Consider the following 20,773-nt stretch of genomic DNA (forward strand, 5'->3'; position numbering starts at 1 on the left):
ATAGGTAAATCGATGAATTTTGTGACTGCTTGAACCTGTGGCTTGAACCAAAAACGAATCACACTGGCGAATTTTTATATGGATAAATACAATTTGTACACTTAATTAAATGTTTATTTAGTTATCTCATTTCATTTCGTGTTCACAGTTTAGACATGACTATCATCGTAATTCTTTTTCTTCTTCTTTTTTTTTCAAATGGCAACTCCTGATCCCAGATCATCGTAATTAGAATTCTTTTATTTCACGTCTACCCTCTTCAAGAGTATTATTTTAAACACGATAATCTCATTTGTTAAATCAAATAAACCTCTATTAATTAAATATGTCGCGCTCAAGTAATGAAGAATATTCTGAGGAGGAACCAAGTAAGTTGAGACAATATTTATTTTATCAAAATAGAAGCCTGTACTTAGCTATTAGTATTTTTTAACCTCTTATGGCTAATTTTGCTGGAGATAATGATGATGAACCGCTGCCCTACCTCAAATTCGACTAGCTACGGCCCTGTGATGAAGTCCACTTCTATGAGGGATATCATGTGCAAAAGATACTTGTAGTTTATGTTTGCTCATAAACTATTCTTTATATATAAACCCCGGTTTCGCACGGGTGCAATGGCGGCCGGCCGGTACCGCCGCAAACGCTACGTCCCGCAATTTTTAAAGTAAATGACAAAAAAAAGTTATTGTGGGTTATCCATAAGAGATAGACTTAATATTATATTATACCATCACGGACTTTTCTGTTGACTTTTTCAATACTTAGTACATTATTTTGATAAAACTCGTAGGGTTCAGCCTGCGTTTGCAATGTAGGTAAGAGGAAAAAATGTAATTATTTACGGCATCACATTAGAAACCTCAAAAAAAACAGTACTTCTCCACTATTTAATTTAATTATTATACATATACACCTTCCTCTTGAATCACTCTATCTATTAAAAAAACCGCATCAAAATCCGTTGCGTAGTTTCAAAGATTTAAGCGTACAAAGGGACATAGGGACAGAGAAAGCGACTTTGTTTTATACTATGTAGTGATTCCAATGCGATCGGAAAAATAAAGAAAAAGTATAATAACTAAATCATTGTTCATTTACTTTCAGGGTTATCTCCCTCATCAGAATCGCGAGAGCGACGCAGCAGTACTGACTCGAGTGAATATTTACCAGAGCTAAATATTGAAGTGGTACCTAAAAGAAAAGATGACGATGACCCAGAAGAGTTTTATCAGGAGTTAGAGAAAAAAATGAAGGAAATTATATCGGCAGATCGAAGAGGGTGTGATGCCCCGAAATCTGATACTATTGACAAAGAATCAGTAGAATTAAATGCAGTAGAAAAACCCAGTAGTCCAGAGATATATGATCTCCGAAGTTTATATAATTATAATAATTTTACGGAATGGTCTTCAGGAACCAGCGGTTGCGTCGAAAATGAAGAGTTAAGCGTGATAGTGGAACAGGAAACGTCAGAAACGAATAAATCACGTAAAAAAAATCCTGATGCACGTGACATTGACCAAGAGCTTTGTGAGGACGAAATAATATCAGCACCTTGTTCCTCCTTTAGGTCTAGAACGCCATCTATTGAATTGCCTAAGCTTGCTAGCACCGAAGGTACAAAAAAACACATATTTGAAAGCCATAGTCCAAATATTTACGTTAATTGTATGTCTACAATCTACATTTGGTACTTACGGCCTCTGTGTATTAGTATCAATTAATAATACAGTAAAGTCAGGTTATAAAATTAGGCAAACCCCAGTAGATATTTTTAAATCATTATTATCACGAAGTTAATAATAAATTATTATAAGTATAGTAGTTACTTAATGTTTTCGAATGCTCTGTATTTTAATCAATGATAACTTTGTTTCAGATGCAAGTGAACATAAATTTGATGGTGACTCTGTACCAAAACCAGATATTATCATGAGAAAGAAACGAAGTGTCCTACGTTCTACTGACGTATCCAAATATATTAGTGAACAAGAAAATACGTCCACTGGTTATCCCACTTCATTGAGTCATGCTGCTTCAGAATTATCAGTTAATTCGGAAGTTGATTCACAAAATAGTATAGAATCCTCTACCTCCCAAAATAGTATGTGTTCTACTCCGAAAATTGATATCTCGGCTAGGGGGATAAAACGAAAGCAAACTTCGAAGATATCTTCATCGACAATAAAGAAAAGCAAGACAGCTTAAACAAGCTTTTCTGACAATGATGAAAATGAATGAATATTTGAAATAACTTTTTTGTTGGCAAACCTATTGTGTGTAATGATCACGTCGACGCCCCCCGCGAATAATCCGGTAATCGTAAAAGTGAAAATGTTCAGGAAAAATAAAAAACCATTTTTCCTTAATAACTCCATTAAACAACAAGTATCAGAGACTTTTAATATCGCATATGGAAGCTAATTTTTTCAGCTATTTGGTTATTTCAACAAAATTTAAGTAGTCCCAAGGGCTTCGTTATAATTTAGCTGGATACATTTTACTATACTAGTGTAGGTCAAGCTCTGGTCAGTAATGTCACTTACGATATTGTTCGTGTAAATTTATATTTTCGACGGCAACAGTAAAATCTTGTTGCGCTAATATTCGTGTTATTTGTTTTACTATACTGAATATTTGTAAAAATCTATTATTTGGTTATTCGATTGTTTAACAGTAACGTACATTTTATTGTTATAACTATTACTGTTTATTCGAATAGTTTACTTAAGTATTATTTGATGATTATTATAGTATATTTTATGAAATACAGGACATTTTAGTAAATGAAACAACTTTGGATTGTTTCACAAAACACGATAGTTATTATTATTATAAAAAATAGACACTGCACTGAAGACACGACTATTACACATGATTACATAATCATGAAAATTATACTATGGTCCTATTACAGTTAAAAATTTAATCAGAATCCTCATCAGAACCTCACAGAATGCGAATCCACCGTGACCAGTCAGTACTTGTATGGTGTGGTGTGTGATGTCTTTTTCCCGACTACCTTCTATGCAGCAGCAGCGCTTGGGAAAAAGAGCTTCGTGACTCCGGCCGTTCCTCCTACATCGTATCTCCTATCCCATTCGCTGATCGTAGCCTGTCTCAAAATACGCTTGACGAATGAAACAGGACACAGATCGTAATCCGGTTTCCTCCTCAACCCCAGAGCGGCCTCCTTGGCTAACTCGTCTGCCCGTTCGTTCCCCGCCCTGCGTGCGCCTTAATCCAAAACAGGGAGACCTCCCGCCTCTGCAATGCAGCTTTTCGGAGGGCCGCCCGTGTTTGTACAGTCAGGGGATGAGGGGAACTCAGGGTAACCGCCTGGAGCGCCGATCTGGAGTCAATAAGGACACCGACCTTTGCCGCTCCACTCTTGCAGGCTATGTCTACTGCTCTTTTGAGCGCTAGGAGCTCAGCCTGATAGACTGTACAATACGGTGGCAACGCAAGCTTAATGGCCTTTGTCTCGGCATCACCTTTCCATACGGAAAAGGCGGCTCCGACTCGACCCTCAATCTTGCTGCCGTCCGTATAGACCCTGTGGACGTGGCTGTTAACCACGTCAGCATAGGTGTCCTCATTTATCAAGCCGAGCCCCAACTCTACCTGCTCTGCCGAATGTGGGTCCTCAATCGCAAGAGCCATTCGTTCCACCTCCCTGTCCCTCAACACCGCCGGGTGCGACACACCCCTCTTGATCTCATAAAGCCTCGAAGCTTCGAGTATCCTGAGGTCAAGAGGGAGAATCCCAGCCAACAGCATCGCAGAGTTCAGGGAGACAGTCCGATATGCTCTGCAGATCTTATGGGCAAAACCCCGTTGAACGGTGTTAAGCCTCTTTTGGACCCCCATCTTTTCCGTAGTGGGTGCCCACGCTGCTGATGCATATAAGATAGTCGGTTCTAGTTATAACTGCGATATATATAGTCTTAACTACTTGGGGGTTAAGCCCCCAATTTACTCTAGCTGCTCTTGCTAATAGCTTATAACGGGCGATTGCCTTTTTGCAAACGCTCCCGACGTTTCGGTCAACGTCAGGCCGCCATCAATAGTAAGGCCCAGTATCTTAATACTTTCGAAATATTGGTTGTCCACACTCCCCATTACAAGTCGTGGCGCATGTCAAATTTTAATTTTCGTGTCGAGAGCAGCGCACATGTCTTGTGTGGTGCGAATTTTTGTTTATTTCTGACACCCCATTCGTCAATTTTCCTCAATGTGCAGTTTATCTTCGTCTCTACTTCTAAAGCAGTATCTCCATCAAACACTAGCACAATGTCGTCGGCAAAAGCCTGACAAAACACATCCATCTCCTCTAACATCCACAGCAGAGGATCCAGCAAGAGGTCCCACAGGAGTGGCTCACCTATGGAACCCTGCAGTCTGCACGCACCCCTTGTTGGTCTCTCTACTCACTTCACACCCGCGGGTATGCGGGGGACAAGAGGTGTGAAAGTTAGGTAACTTTCACACCTCTTCCACTCAGGTATCTGCTGATCACCCGCCTTACGTTCCCCGGACACCCAACTTCGGCCAACCGCACCTTTATGACTGGCCACCAGGCGCTGTCGAAGGCTCCCTTTATGTCCAGAAATACCACAACAGAAATCTTCTTCTCCTCCCTCTTATTTCTGACGTGGCCCACCAGTCTATAGAGGGCGTCCTCGGTGCTCCTCTGTGGCATGAAGCCATACTGATGGGGGCTTATAATTGTGGGCAGCAGGTAGAACCTGAGTCGGACGACCAGCATCTAATGAAGATGAAGATGAAGGTTTCGACTTTCGATGTGGTCTATTCTGATGCCTGCCTCGTTTATCTATCAAACTTTCATCTCTTTTAATTTTTCTAAGGCCGTGTAAATCATTTGCTCAGTAATAGAAAGTGTTTAAAAAAATACCTTGCATACTTGCACTCCATAATGAATGTAACAGGAAATCGATTTCTTAATAAAACCCCGAATAAGCCTGTACTAGCACTTACTTAAATAATGTAGAAAACTATTTACCTGAATAATATCGTAACAATGTTTACTGTCGAAGCATATTGATATTATTTTTCGTAAAGATCTAAAACCATATTATTCGTTTAAAATACATTTTAATGTTATTTTATGGAATATACGCGTAATTTTTCATATCTTCGTAAATAAAGATAGAAAAATTCTGAAAAAAATTTACATGGTGTATTTTAACTTCTAGATGCCGAAAAACGCATAACATGAAAAACCCCGTAATAGGTCATTACCGGATTATTCGCGGGGGGCGTCGACGTGTGTTCTTAATTATTAGTATTTGATGTCGATCATGTTAATAGATTTCTATTGCGTATAGATTATGTATGACATGATATAAATCGTGTGTGCCTTAAAAATCTTATAACAAGGGTATATTATATCCTTAAGATATATGCTTTTATCATCTTTTAAAAATGTTAAATGTTAATCATATTTTAATTGTAGGTAGTTAGTTACCTATACAAATTTGTATAATAATAACGTAATTATAAAAAATCATATCACCCATACCATACCTACATCCAATTTTTAATTAAAAATCAATAAAGTAAACAATAAATAAAGTATATATCGTTCTTTATTTGATCTAAGTTTACCTGACCGGAACAAAATGTGCTTTTTCAAATGTGTAACAACTAACAACTGAAATAATCCGAGTTTCAATTCATAATTAGTAATGTATATCGTAGTTATACCCTTGTATACCAATATACTATTTATAATATATACCTATGTATTTTGTATTTTGTAATATTATAATTAATCTGAGAGTGTTTGTTTGTTTGTTTGAACGCGCTAATTTCAGGAACAACTGGTCCGATTTGAAAAATTTTTTCAGTGTTAAATAGCCCATTTATCGAGGAAGGCTATTATAATTTATATCATCACGCTAAGACCGACGCGACGCGACAGTAGCGGAGTAAAACCGCGGGGCACAGCTTCTTTGTTAAATATTATAATCTCTTCACTAAAATCAGAATTGAATAATAAGCAAATTGAGTGGTAGGTAATTGATTATATATAGAGGAAAAAGATTATTATTAGTAACGTGATTTTTCCAATATAATATTTGTTTAAACAATAGTTTCTAAAAAAGAGTGTAATACGATTTGTTCCACATTTGTTCATAATAATTATTAATGTGACTACTGACTCTGAATTTGTCGCTATTATTCTGCTTAAATATAAGTCTCTAGATAGGTTTATTTTATTACTTTACTTGAAATGTTAACTTTAATTTCATTATCTATACTTCTATACTAATATTATAAAGAGGTTGTAATTATGTAAGTATATGTATGTATGGTTTTCACGCATAAACTACTGGACCGATTTCAAAAATTCTTTCACCATTAGAAAGCTGCATCTTTACTGAGCAACATAGGTTCTATTGCATTTCAAAAAAATTAGAGATCCTTACCAAAAATGCAATAATGTAACCCAAGGTGTAAAAAATTCCTTAATAAAAATTCTGTCATCGCGTGCGCTGCGGAATCTAAAACTCAAACTCAAACATTGAAGATACAACAAAAAAATGTTATACGGTATTATAGAATGGATCAATAAGAAAGTCCGCGATACCATATATGTCCATCTTCAGTAGTTATGTTACTACAACAACTTTTTTACGTTTTCAAAATAAATAGAAGTGGCGACAGTACCTAATCAAACCATGTTACCCATACACATATATATCTAATTATTAATCCTTATCCCATTAAATGATGTTTTATTATAGTCTGTTTCAATACCAGCAAAATACTTTTTAAATTAAAAAAATTGGATATTCGATATTCCATTCAAAAGATATAACGAATTTTTAAAAGTGTCAATCTATAGAAAATAGTGGCGGGAATTTGAAAAAGCGCGGTTCATAGTTTTGAAATTTAAATTAAATTAAATACAATTTAATACATAAATAAGTGTAAATAAGTTAAAAATTAGAACATTAATATAGCGTATTCATAAAAAATGGATGGAAATGAAGGGGGGCGGCGATAACCCGCCCAAATCTAAGAAGAGACCACGACATCCAGAAGATCGAGATGTTTCAGGTACTGGCGGCGGTGGTGAGAGTGACTCCCCTTTTCTACATTTCCGTAAACCAAACTATAAAATACTTTATCCGGACACTAACATAAACATGCAATTCAAAGTATTTGTGGAAAGTAAAAACAAAGAAGAAAGAATAGGAAATAAAAGTCCAGTCTATTTAAATCATATATTTAGTAATATTAAAGGTGTGATGGCACTGAAGTTGTGATCTTCAACCAGCACAATACCGCTAATAATTTTCTCAATCACAGCAACTTTCTGGAATGATACAATAATATGATAAATAGAAAAAAATTGGTTGCCTGTAAAGTCGGTATACGGGCGAAAGTTTTACGTGACAACGACTTTTTATGTCTGTCTCTCTCGCTCTTAGGCGGGCTAACCATGCCCGCGTGACTCTCACTCGCTCTCATTGTGAGCGCATAACCAGTGTTGCCAATTCAGCTCTTTTAGAGCTAAATTTGGCTCTATTTATCAATTATCAGCTCTAAAAAAAACCATTTAGCTCCTTAGCTTCTTTTTACGACTATTCTAGCTCTTTTTCAGTTTGCCATACGACGGTAGCTTTTTGGCTTCGAATCCACAATCCACACACGAAGTGAAGGTTAATTATTATTGAACGCAGCCATTTCGTATTGTACCAAACCATAGATCATATAGAGATTTTCCCCGCCCGCCCGAGGGAATTCCCCCACATTCGCCGTACACGATTTCTTTCTTGCGCTTTCATTACAAATGGTATTCATTCATCTTACGTATGTGGAAACTGGAAAGTTTAGTCATTTGAGAGATTAGTGTTTTTTTTGTGATAAAGTTAAGTTTGTTATATGAAAGTGACTGAAGTGAAGACTTTATTGTGAAATTATGTCCTGTAGTAAACCATACACCCAGAAATTCCGCCAGGAATGGCTCTCTGAGCCCGATTTACAGGGCTGGTTAAAAGAAGTCAGCAATGATAATACAAAAGCCTTCTGCAGTTATTGTCGATGCGAAATAAACGCAAAAAAAATGACTTAATTAATCACATAAAGCGCAAAAAACAATGGCTTCATACAACAAGGCTGCGGCAGGCCCAAGTGGAAGTTCCTTGGTGATTGATTTTCACGATGATGACAACATATATTATTTATGGTCAGATGAAGATTAATGATACCTAGTGCCCTAGTGCTATTATTAAGAACAATGTTTTTTATTGATTAAAATATAATAAGTTCGAATGGTTTTATTTAGCTCTCTTTAGCTGATAAAGTTAGCTCTTTTTCAGCTCTTTTTTGGCACAACACTAGCTCTAAGCTTGACTACCAAGTTGGCAACACTGCGCATAACGTGAGCGGAGCGTAACGCAGTTTCTTGAAGTGTCACCCGGCCAAGAAGCTTATATCTAATACACTGGAGATTGCACTATGAACGTTTACTTGTCACGGGAAGGTATGACCTTGAATGACGCCTGGTTGTTTCTTCATCTCTTTCACACCAACTTGCCAAGTTAGGTGTGAAAGGGACAAAAATACAACCAGGCGTCATTCAAGGTCATACCTTCCCGTGACAAGTAAACGTTCATAGTGCAATCTCCAGTGTATTAGATATAAGCTTCTTGCACCCGGCAAACCAATTTATAAGACGTTGTCACGTCAAAAACTAGTATAATCAAATTTGTACCAACCAATTTATCAAATAAAGAATTGTTTACTAAGTAACATTGTTAAATTGTTTACAGTATATGAAATAATTGCAGTTAGACGATTTATGAAAAAAGTAGGACACGAGTTAGTAGGAACACAAACTTTCAGTATCACATTTCTGACAAATTCCTTACTGGAGAACGTACAATATGATTTATTCTCATACAGAGTTTTTGATTATATTCCTCCTCATCAACAATGTTACAAATGGCATTCAAATGCTTTATAAATATAAATTTATAAAGAATAGAAAAAATTCGTTCACGAGGCGGGACTTTCGCGCCAGGCGGGACTCGAACCCGCATAATTTCGCGCCATTCCGAGAATGGCGCGAAATAATGCCATGAAAAGATACACAATCAAGAAACATGTTAAAAAAATGTTATATAACAAAACTGATTATTGGACTCATTATACAGAAACCTCATATTCAGTCTTCCAAGACATGATAGTCAGTGCAGAGAACCCGAAGAAATCTCATGAGGAGTTCTGTAATCGGCTTGATAAACTCAAAAAAATTGTGATTCCTAGATTCACCAGGACCAACTTCAGGAGTAGACCACCAGCTCCCTGGTGGAACAGCATCTGTGAACAATCTATTATTAAATCTTATGAAGCATTGAAATTGTAAAAAAATGATCCAACCATTAGTAATTACATTAACTATAAAAAGTTATATGTTTTAAAAAAAGGACTATCAAGGAGCAAAAAAGAATTAACAGGAATAATTTCTGTAACAGTTTCAATAGAAATACTCCCGTCAGTCAAATCTGGATTGTGTTTAAAAGATTTAAGAATATCAGAATTAGTAAGTCATATAAAGATGGATGTATACAACCACTACTGGATAGACTATCAGATAGCACCAATTTGACTGACCGGGTTCAATTAGACAATCATTTTAATAATAATAATGAAAATCCGCAATCACGGTTTTTGTTGGATCCTTTTTCATGGTCTGAATTCTTAATGAGTTTACAATCTAGGAGAAATCCTCGTTTAGAAAGAAAGAAAGAAAGAAAGATCATTTATTTGACTCCACAATAATAATTAATAACAAACACAATTGACACAGAATACAATACTTAATTCAAATTAAAACAACACAACATGAAACAAAACAATACAAGTATAATAAATGAAAGAGTAAAATAAAATAAAATGAAGCCGAAAAGTGGAGCCAAGTCAGGTAGCCACTCAGCATAAGTTGCAATATAGTTGCAACGCTGATTTTCAGTGGCCCCTCTCTGAAGCGATTGGAGCGGCAGTACGTTCATAGATAGATATTATATATATATTATATACATATATAAATATATTTACATATAATAAGCTTATTGAATAAAATACATAATTATAATAATTTAACTTAATATTAATGGATAAATGTTAAGGTTTAAATAAAAATAATAATGCGTAATATAGTAATGGACAGATAGATAGTATACCTACATAATGTGTAAAACCTAATGACAGTGAATAACCATCACACAACTAAGGTTGGAACTCAAACTCCTGCAATAAGTGTTTTTTTTATATTTATGTTTGAAGGCGTTTAATGAGTTTGAGTTTATTATTGGTGGTGGTTTAGATGATTTTCCATATTTATTGATTAAACATCTACCTGAATCAATACAAAATTTATTTTTGAATGTTCTTAATAATCTTTGGCATAAAAAGTTAACACCAAGTTCATGGAAAACTCAATGTGTTCTACCTATACTTAAACAAGATAAACCGATGAACAGGCTTGTTCCTATCGTCCAATTTCACTGTCATCATGTCTTGGAAAGATATTTGAAAACATGGTGAAAACTCGCCTTGATTGGTATGCAGAATCAAACAGTGTTATTCTTTATGTTCAATATGGATTCCGCAGAGGACGAAGTTGTGCTGACAGTATCGTTTCTCTTATAAGTGATCTGAAAAATGCAAAAGACAAGAGATTACACACAGTTTGTGTATTTCTTGATGTGCAAGGTGCATTTGATAATGTAGATCCTGGCATACTGGTGAAGGTTTTAAGCAATGCAGGTGTACCTGGACAATTGTGTAAATGGATTCATGATTTTCTTAATAATAGAATATTATATGTTAAGCATAACAACATTTACATGGACCCAGAGCTGTGTCAAAGGGTACTATGCAGGGTACAACTTTATTGTCTTTATTATATAATTTATATACTTGTGAGATAGCAAATATGTAAATACTAAAAATGTAAATATACTTCAGTTTGCAGATGATTTAGCATTGTACAGTTCAGATGTGAATTTAACCATAGCCATTAGTAATGTTAACATTGCTTTAAGGCAATTGAGTAACTACTATCAGCACTGATTAAATTTAAAAATAAATTCTGCTAAAAGTAGTGTAATGCTATTTGGTAAGGATTCATCACTAATCAATGTTGTTTTTAATGGTGATATTATTCCAAGAGTATTGTCCCACAAATTCTTGGGTATAATACTTGATCACAAGCTTTCTTAAAAAGAACATTAAACATATAGTTAATATCTAGAAATGCATTAAATGGTGTTAACATTTTGAGATGTCTAGCAAGTGTAGCATGGGGTGCTCATCCCAAAATACTTTCCCAAAATTTTTAAAAAATCCATAGACAGGAGTAATTTTGATTATAGTTCTTTGGCATATTTAAATAGCACTCACTCATAAACTGGATATAATACAGAACAAAGCCTTGAGGATCATATCAGGGGCAATGTGTTCTACTCCCATAAGGGCCATGGAAGTTGAAACAAATATTATGCCTCTGTTATTAAGACCAATCAAACTTGCGAAAAGATATTGCTTAAAACTACTATCATCAAAAAAACTTCTTAGGGCCGATTTTTCAATGCTCGGATAAAACTTATTCGTCAAATAATGTATAAAACTGCCATTTTAAAAACGTATTCTAATTGTCCGTATTTGACAGTTTACGTGACATTTTAATATTATCGTGTAATACTTTATTGGATGGATAATTTTTAACCAAGCATTGAAAAATCGACCCTTATTATAAATAAAATCACCTCACCTCATTTAATTAGCAGATGGTCCTAGCTGGCTAAAATGTATATGTCCAACTTTGTGCCATATTTTCCTGGAAATAAAATCTCAATGTTCAAATATCAAAAAACAATCTCGCTGGTCATGTTACACTCATTCATTTAATAGTATTATACATACAATCTCAATTTTATCTAGGACAATTGATAACAATTCTGATTTTCTAGCATTCTTAGAAGAGAACCAAAACTATTATACAGTCTACACTGATGGTAGTAAAAGTACAGATTATGTGAGAAGGGCAGTGCATGATCCCCAAAGGAATAGAACCTACTGCTCAAAGCTTTGTTCTACATCAACAGTGCTCTATTTATACAGCAGAGACATATGCAGTTTTTGAAGCTTTAAAATTGATTAGTTGTGTAAATAACTGTACATATTTTCTTATCTTATCAGATTCTTTAAGTCTTATAAATAGTCTAAAACTGATGAATCTTACTTTTAAAACGGCTAATTATTATATTATCTATTTTATTAAGGATTTTGTATGGCAGTTGCATAATAAAGGAGCTACAGCTGCGTTTATGTGGGCTCCCTCACATAAAGGTATTTTGGGCAACGAAATAGTGGACAAAACTGCTTCAAAACTGCTTTATTGACGTCAGAAATGTGATATATGTTCCTATGACTGATTATTATTGCGATGTAAATGTCTCGTTAAATAGTACGTGGTTAGAATTCTGGAAGGAGGATCAGAAATTTAAAGGAAAATGGTACGGAAATATTCAAGAAGATTTACAGAGAAGACCTTGGTATGATGAGCTGGATGTAGCTAGTCGTGAGTTTATCACCACAATCAACAGATTAAGATTTGGCCACAATAAACCACCCGCACACCTTGCAAGACTGAACATAATTACATATTAGCAATCTAAGCACTTTCTGTAATGAACTAATGAGAAGATCGGCGATATGAAATTATTATGAACCATCGACCTTATTATTTTCTTTGTTTTCATAATCTTCAACAGTCAACTGTCAAAACCATGCCAAAGTCCAAACCTCAGAAGTCCAAACAGTAATCAGGCCGAATACTCTGAACACAGATAATTATATTATAAAGTATAGGTAAATCTGTGGGTAAATCGATGAATTTTGTGACTGCTTGAACCAAAAACGAATCACACTGGCAAATTTTTATATGGATAAATAGAATTTGTACACTTAATTAAATGTTTATTTAGATATCTCATTTCATTTCGTGTTCACAGTTTAGCCATGACTATCATCGTAATTCTTTTTCTTCTTCTTTTTTTTTCAAATGGCAACTCCTGATCCCAGATCATCGTAATTAGAATTCTTTTATTTCACGTCTACCCTCTTCAAGAGTATTTTTTTAAACACGATAATCTCATTTAATTGTTAAATCAAACAAAACTCTATTAATTAAATATGTCGCGCTCAAGTAATGAAGAATATTCTGAGGAGGAACCAAGTAAGTTGAGACAATATTTATTTTATCAAAATAGAAGCCTGTACTTAGCTATTAGTATTTTTTAACCTCTTATGGCTAATTTTGCTGGAGATAATGATGATGAACCGCTGCCCTACCTCAAATTCGACTAGCTACGGCCCTGTGATGAAGTCCACTTCTATGAGGGATATCATGTGCAAAAGATACTTGTAGTTTGCTCATAAACTATTCTTTATATATAAACCCCGGTTTCGCACGGGTGCAATGGCGGCCGGCCGGTACCGCCGCAAACGCTACGTCCCGCAATTTTTAAAGTAAATGACAAAAAAAAGTTATTGTGGGTTATCCATAAGAGATAGACTTAATATTATATTATACCATCACGGACTTTTCTGTTGACTTTTTCAATACTTAGTACATTATTTTGATAAAACTCGTAGGGTTCAGCCTGCGTTTGCAATGTAGGTAAGAGGAAAAAATGTAATTATTTACGGCATCACATTAGAAACCTCAAAAAAAACAGTACTTCTCCACTATTTAATTTAATTATTATACATATACACCTTCCTCTTGAATCACTCTATCTATTAAAAAAACCGCATCAAAATCCGTTGCGTAGTTTCAAAGATTTAAGCGTACAAAGGGACATAGGGACAGAGAAAGCGACTTTGTTTTATACTATGTAGTGATTCAAATGCGATCGGAAAAATAAAGAAAAAGTATAATAACTAAATCATTGTTCATTTACTTTCAGGGTTATCTCCCTCATCAGAATCGCGAGAGCGACGCAGCAGTACTGACTCGAGTGAATATTTACCAGAGCTAAATATTGAAGTGGTACCTAAAAGAAAAGATGACGATGACCCAGAAGAGTTTTATCAGGAGTTAGAGAAAAAAATGAAGGAAATTATATCGGCAGATCGAAGAGGGTGTGATGCCCCGAAATCTGATACTATTGACAAAGAATCAGTAGAATTAAATGCAGTAGAAAAACCCAGTAGTCCAGAGATATATGATCTCCGAAGTATATATAATTATAATAATTTTACGGAATGGTCTTCAGGAACCAGCGGTTGCGTCGAAAATGAAGAGTTAAGCGTGATAGTGGAACAGGAAACGTCAGAAACGAATAAATCACGTAAAAAAAATCCTGATGCACGTGACATTGACCAAGAGCTTTGTGAGGACGAAATAATATCAGCACCTTGTTCCTCCTTTAGGTCTAGAACGCCATCTATTGAATTGCCTAAGCTTGCTAGCACCGAAGGTACAAAAAAACACATATTTGAAAGCCATAGTCCAAATATTTACGTTAATTGTATGTCTACAATCTACATTTGGTACTTACGGCCTCTGTGTATTAGTATCAATTAATAATACAGTAAAGTCAGGTTATAAAATTAGGCAAACCCCAGTAGATATTTTTAAATCATTATTATCACGAAGTTAATAATAAATTATTATAAGTATAGTAATGTTTTCGAATGCTCTGTATTTTAATCAATGATAACTTTGTTTCAGATGCAAGTGAACATAAATCTGATGGTGACTCTGTACCAAAACCAGATATCATGAGAAAGAAACGAAGTGTCCTACGTTCTACTGACGTATCCAAATATATTAGTGAACAAGAAAATACGTCCACTGGTTATCCCACTTCATTGAGTCATGCTGGTTCAGAATTATCAGTTAATTCGGAAGTTGATTCACAAAATAGTATAGAATCCTCTACCTCCCAAAATAGTATGTGTTCTACTCCGAAAATTGATATCTCGGCTAGGGGGATAAAACGAAAGCAAACTTCGAAGATATCTTCATCGACAATAAAGAAAAGCAAGACAGCTTAAACAAGCTATTCTGACAATGATGAAAATGAATGAATATTTGAAATAACTTTTTTGTTGGCAAACCTATTGTATACAATTTGTGTACGTGTAATGATCATGTGTGTTCTTAATTATTAATATTTGATGTTGATCATGTTAATAGATTTCTATTGCGTATAGATTATGTATGACATGATATAAATCGTGTGTGCCTTAAAAATCTTATAACAAGAGTATATTATATCCTTAAGATATATGCTTTTATCATCTTTTAAAAATGTTAAATGTTAATCATATTTTAATTGTAGGTAGTTAGTTACCTATACAAATTTGTATAATAATAACGTAATTATAAAAAATCATATCACCCATACCATACCTACATCCAATTTTTAATTAAAAATCAATAAAGTAAACAATAAATAAAGTGTATCGTTCTTTATTTGATCTAAGTTTACCTGACCGGAACAAAATGTGCTTTTTCAAATGTGTAACAACTAACAACTGAAATAATCCGAGTTTCAATTCATAATTAGTAATGTATATCGTATACCCTTGTATACCAATATACTATTTATAATATATACCTATGTATTTTGTATTTTGTAATATTATAATTAATCTGAGAGTGTTTGTTTGTTTGTTTGAACGCGCTAATTTCAGGAACAACTGGTCCGATTTGAAAAATTTTTTCAGTGTTAAATAGCCCATTTATCGAGGAAGGCTATTATAATTTATATCATCACGCTAAGACCGACGCGACGCGACAGTAGCGGAGTAAAACCGCGGTGCACAGCTTCTTTATTAAATATTATAATCTCTTCACTAAAATCAGAATTGAATAATAAGCAAATTGAGTGGTAGGTAATTGATGATTATATATAGAGGAAAAAGATTATTATTAGTAACGTGATATTTCCAATATAATATTTGTTTAAACAATCTATATAATATATAGATTGTTTAAACAAATATTATATTGGAAGATTTTATCTATATATATAAAAGAAAGTCTGTATGTTCCAACACTTATAACTCGAGTTCTACTGAACCAATTTTCATGGTTTTAGATTCGTTGGATTTGTCTCCGTCCAGAATAGAAGAATAAATCATAAAAACAACAAAAACTAGACGAATTAATATTTTCCCAAAATTTTGATTTTCGTACATGTCAATCATTAGTTGTCAATCCTGTCAAATACGGAAAATAATGTTTGACATTCATGCGTTCAAAAATGTATTGTGTAAAATAATAAAAAATTAAAAAGGGTGAATAAATATTGTTTGTATTTATTTTAAAATCAATTATTAAAAAGTGCAATAAAAGCAGATACATAAAAATTTCTCAAATGTTTGTGTTTTCAGAAATTAATAAGGTATTTTTGGTGGGGAAACTAACCAAGAAGTTTAGTTCGATTAATTATTAAAAAAATTCTTTAAAAATGTAAAAATTCTTACAATTATTTGTTGCGATTTCGTCGACTGCGTCAACAATATTGCTATCAAATTGCTATAAACAAGCTAAATTGCGTTTTGAAGATTACATCCATTTATGCGATGCAATTAGCACAGAAGAAGGTGCAGAAAGTGTTGGTCTATTGATTATTTTACCGGCGACATACACAGGTAGCCCAAGTGAATATGCGCAAGATGCAATGACATACATGATATTTTCGTCGTTATGGTCGGCCAGATCTATTCATTACTTTTACATGTAATCCGAAATGGATGGAAATTATTCAACTGCTGCTTCCCGGACAGATATCAAGTGATCGGCTTGATATTACCACACATGTTTTCAAGCAAAAAATCCGATCATGAGTTACAAAAGCAACACATCTTTGGGATTATTCAATGATGGATGTATTCAATCGAATGACAAAAATAAGGCTTGCAGCATGCACACATTTTAATTTGGTTAGTCGAAAGAATTCGGGCGGATGAAAATTGTATGTGCGGGATTGCTAATCCTGTAACCGATCCAGAACGACACGACATGATGTTCTAATCACGAATATATGATTCATGGACCGTGTGGCACCATCAACCGCCAATCACCATGCATGGTTGACAGCGAGTGTTCCAAAAGGTATCCACGAAAATTGACGGCAAAGACCATCACAGGCAACGATGGTTACCCACTGTATCATCGTCGGTCGCCCGATGATAGTGGTAGAAGTAGAAGGGCGTTTGTCCACTACAAGGAATTTTACGGTCCGGCATTCCGATTTTTTACGGTCCGGTATGGCACGCCATTAATCTATATACTAGCTTGTGCACTATACGTAATTTTACTGTCCGACATTTTACTTTTCCCTATTCCGGATGGTTTGTTGTGTCTACGAGTCGCTGTAGGTATAATTGTTTTCGAATGCCCACTTGCTTGGATTTTACTGTTATCACTGCATATGCCAATTAAAAGCAAGCTCTTGTTTTACTTTCTTTTAGTTGGCAATGAGATTTGAGAAGTTGGTATTGTTATTTTATATACATTGACCAAGCATTGACCTATAATTATTATCTAAGTAAGTGTTGGTAAGTTAAAGTTCAAGTGGGAATAGCTTTAGCTCCTCGTCACCGATTAAAATAAATAAGTGAAACACGCATTTTAAATCTCTTACGGAACTTTATTTTTTATTATAACGAAGTAATATAATATTTCACCTTCTATATTTTTTACTCGTTTCTTGTAAAATGCAAAAACAATCATTTATGATAGCATTATACCGCCAAACTTCCTTGAACTGTACCTCACTGATCCGAGTAAAGACGGACAGGTGCACAAGCAATTCATCGGTTTTTTCATGCCACACCGGACCGTAAAAAATCGGAATGCCGGACAGTAAAATTCCTTGTAGTGCACAAGCGCCCGAACTATCATAATTAAAGTGAAAGGAAACGATTTGTGGTCGACACCAGTTAAAGAACGAAAAGAGTTAATTAGAGTGCATCCCAGGCTGCACATTTGTTCATAATAATTAATGTGACTCTGAATTTGTCGCTATTATTCTGCTCTCTAGATAGGTTTATCTTATTACTTTACTTGAAATGTTAACTTTAATTTCATTATCTATACTTCTATACTAAGTAATATTATAAAGAGGAAAGGTTTGTAATTATGTAAGTAATAAGTATGTATGTATGATTTTCACGCATAAACTACTGGACTGATTTCAAAAATTCTTTCACCATTAGAAAGCTGCATCTTTACTGAGCAACATAGGTTCTATTGCATTTTCAAAAAAATGAGAGATCCTTACCAAAAATGCAATAATGTAACCCAAGGTGTATAAAATTCCTTAATAAAAATTCTGTCATCGCGTGCGCTGCGGAATCTATTGAAGACAGAACAAAAAAAATTTATACGGTAATAAAGAATGAATCAATAAGAAAGTCCGCGATACCATATTATGTCCATCTTCAGTAGTTATGTTACTACAACAACTTTTTTACGTTTTCAAAGTAAATAGAAGTGGCGACAGTATTCAAACCATATTATCCATCAGTACATACCTAGAAAATATGACCTTGAATGACGCCTGTATGTTTTTTTATCCCTTTCACACCAACTTGCCAAGTTAGGTGTGAAAGGGATAAAAAACATACAGGCGTCATTCAACGCCATATTTTCTTGTTACAAGATAATGTTCATACTGAAATCTCCAGTGTAAGTGCAGGTCCACACTGCGAGCCTAGCGCGGTTGCGACGGCGGGCGCGAAATATCAAACGTATGAAATGCGCCTTTGCGTCCACATTGAAATGACTAAGGCGGAAGCCTAGTGCGACGGTAATGAGCGAGCCGGGGCGCGTAGTACTTAATTGTTGAAGTGAAACTTCTTTATTTATAAGTGCGATTCAATCTAAAACACTTATATACACCACAGTAATTTTGTAGGGTATAATCTCAATTCTTCATATAAGATTCACCCGTTATTCCTCTGTTTTATTTATTTCGTGTACAACTTCTATAATGATCTCATCTCAAAATCGGACTGTCCAGTAAAAATAGCAAATCGTCCAAAGTTTGCAACACCCGAAAAACGTCGAACCGCTACTTGAGCTCGCGCGTCGGTGTGGCCACCGCGAGCGCCCGCTCGTCGCGCCCGCCTAGGCCGCCGCCACCGCGCATTCAGTGTGGACGCACACTTATGTGTATTAAGCTTCTTGGTGGTCAGATCTGTTGGCAAGTGGCAGCACTGTTTTTAATCTGTGTAGTGTGTGCGTCACAGAGCAAGTAATATTAGTATTTATAATGTCATTCGCTGAGTGGTGTCATTTAGTGTGCGTTTAAATTGTGCCAGCTGGGCGGTTCCGATTTTATCAAAATTTTGTTATTACTATAGAACATCGTGCTAAATTTTTAATTATCGGTACGTGCTGTGTCCCCAATATGTGAGTACCAATTGTTTTATGGATAAATATAGATGCTTTTGTGGTTTGTCGATAGTGATCATAAATGAAAGTACATACAAGACTAACAGTACCTGCTGTAGTAAAAACTATGTCAATACAATATGAAATCGATTTCTATACTTTTACAATAAATAAATAAAATGAATATTTCATGACAATTTTCACACACGGCACGATCTAATCCCATACTAAGCTTTCGCTTGTGTTATGGAAACCAGATGGCTGATAAACATACATATATAATTTTAAATAAATACTTATATAGATATTAATATGTAAAACCCAGACACACAGCAAACATCTATGTTCATCACACAAATATTTGCCCCGGGTGGGATTCGAATCCACAACCTCTGACTTGGAAGGCAGGGCCACTACCAACGAAGCCAACCGGTCAGTCGTAAATAAAAATATAGAACTTTTAAAACTTCTGATAATTACTGGAAACCTCATACAAGTAGTGTTATATGTTCACAACACTTTAAACAGGAGGATATCTATATGACCCCAAGTGGAATAAGAAAACTTCTAGAGGGATCTGCACCTTGTTTTCAGGTATTTATAAAATTTAAAAAATTTGCTTGATATTATGAAAACATGATCGTTTTGGTTTTATTCCTATTTGTCTTGATAACAAATTTTTAAATAAGATGAAAGAGTACATATTTTGTTCCTTGAAAATCTATGTCAAGAGGAGATGGAGACATTCAGTGACAATGACAATTACACAATGCAAGCTCGTGTTGTCTGCATAAAGTCAATCTATTATTTGCATAGAGAGTTATAATATCAATTTTCAACATTGGTGCAAACAAATGCTTTAAAATATATTGCTACATATCAACTCAGTCAAGATCTCTTAGAACTACTTTTTGGAGCGTTTCGGCTTTCGCAGACAAGGTTGATATAATAATAATCCCAATACATGCCAATTTCAGGGAATTTACAAAAAAGTTCTAGGACAATTTTAGAACTTTGGTCTTCTTTGACAAGAAACTATTTACCCTTTAGATAATTTTCCAATAAGTACAGTCCCCAATTCAAATAAAATTCATTTCCGTGGGACTCACCTCCACCGTACGGACTACTGATATCAAAAATGAACACAAAAAGTGCAGTACCTAGGGGTATGGAGGGGGTAGCTATAACGTTGCAGAGGTGGCCGTTGGGCCTTTCTATTGTGTGGTATATCTTGATAACTACTGGACCGATTTACTTAAAAAGGGGTGTCAATTGAAACATTATTAAATAAACATTATTTGATTCCTAAGATTC

The 20,773-nt window shown here is 34.8% G+C and overlaps 4 protein-coding genes across 4 annotated transcripts in view; all 4 read left to right on the forward strand.

The window, feature by feature from the left end:
- Positions 1 to 702: 702 nt before the first annotated feature.
- On the forward strand, positions 703 to 2,267 carry LOC149910891 (uncharacterized). Its single transcript, XM_090103185.1, has 2 exons — positions 703 to 1,620; positions 1,883 to 2,267. Exons 1-2 carry the CDS (start codon positions 1,251 to 1,253, stop codon positions 2,209 to 2,211), a joined length of 699 nt encoding a protein of 232 aa, XP_089959311.1. The 5' UTR covers positions 703 to 1,250; the 3' UTR covers positions 2,212 to 2,267.
- Positions 2,268 to 7,016: 4,749 nt separating this feature from the next.
- On the forward strand, positions 7,017 to 12,711 carry LOC149910892 (uncharacterized). The gene is made up of 6 exons (XM_090106943.1): positions 7,017 to 7,104; positions 9,192 to 9,399; positions 10,652 to 10,824; positions 11,436 to 11,617; positions 12,147 to 12,437; positions 12,553 to 12,711. Exons 1-6 carry the CDS (start codon positions 7,017 to 7,019, stop codon positions 12,709 to 12,711), a joined length of 1,101 nt encoding a protein of 366 aa, XP_089963069.1.
- Positions 12,712 to 14,022: 1,311 nt separating this feature from the next.
- On the forward strand, positions 14,023 to 15,502 carry LOC149910893 (uncharacterized). Its single transcript, XM_090103296.1, has 2 exons — positions 14,023 to 14,525; positions 14,780 to 15,502. Exons 1-2 carry the CDS (start codon positions 14,156 to 14,158, stop codon positions 15,103 to 15,105), a joined length of 696 nt encoding a protein of 231 aa, XP_089959422.1. The 5' UTR covers positions 14,023 to 14,155; the 3' UTR covers positions 15,106 to 15,502.
- A 3,818-nt stretch (positions 15,503 to 19,320) lies between these two features.
- Positions 19,321 to 20,773, forward strand: part of Evi5 (ecotropic viral integration site 5) — a 41,391-nt gene continuing 39,938 nt past the window's right edge. Inside the window, exon 1 of the mRNA XM_090120260.1 lies at positions 19,321 to 19,477. The gene's annotated coding sequence lies outside the window, so the exon portion shown is untranslated. The remainder of the gene's footprint in view (positions 19,478 to 20,773) is intronic.

The sequence above is a fragment of the Colias eurytheme genome, chromosome 1 (genome assembly GCF_061535395.1).
Source record: "Colias eurytheme isolate Ceu_HAF_F1 chromosome 1, ilColEury1 Martin Lab GWU primary, whole genome shotgun sequence".
Taxonomy (NCBI): Eukaryota; Metazoa; Arthropoda; class Insecta; order Lepidoptera; family Pieridae; genus Colias; species Colias eurytheme.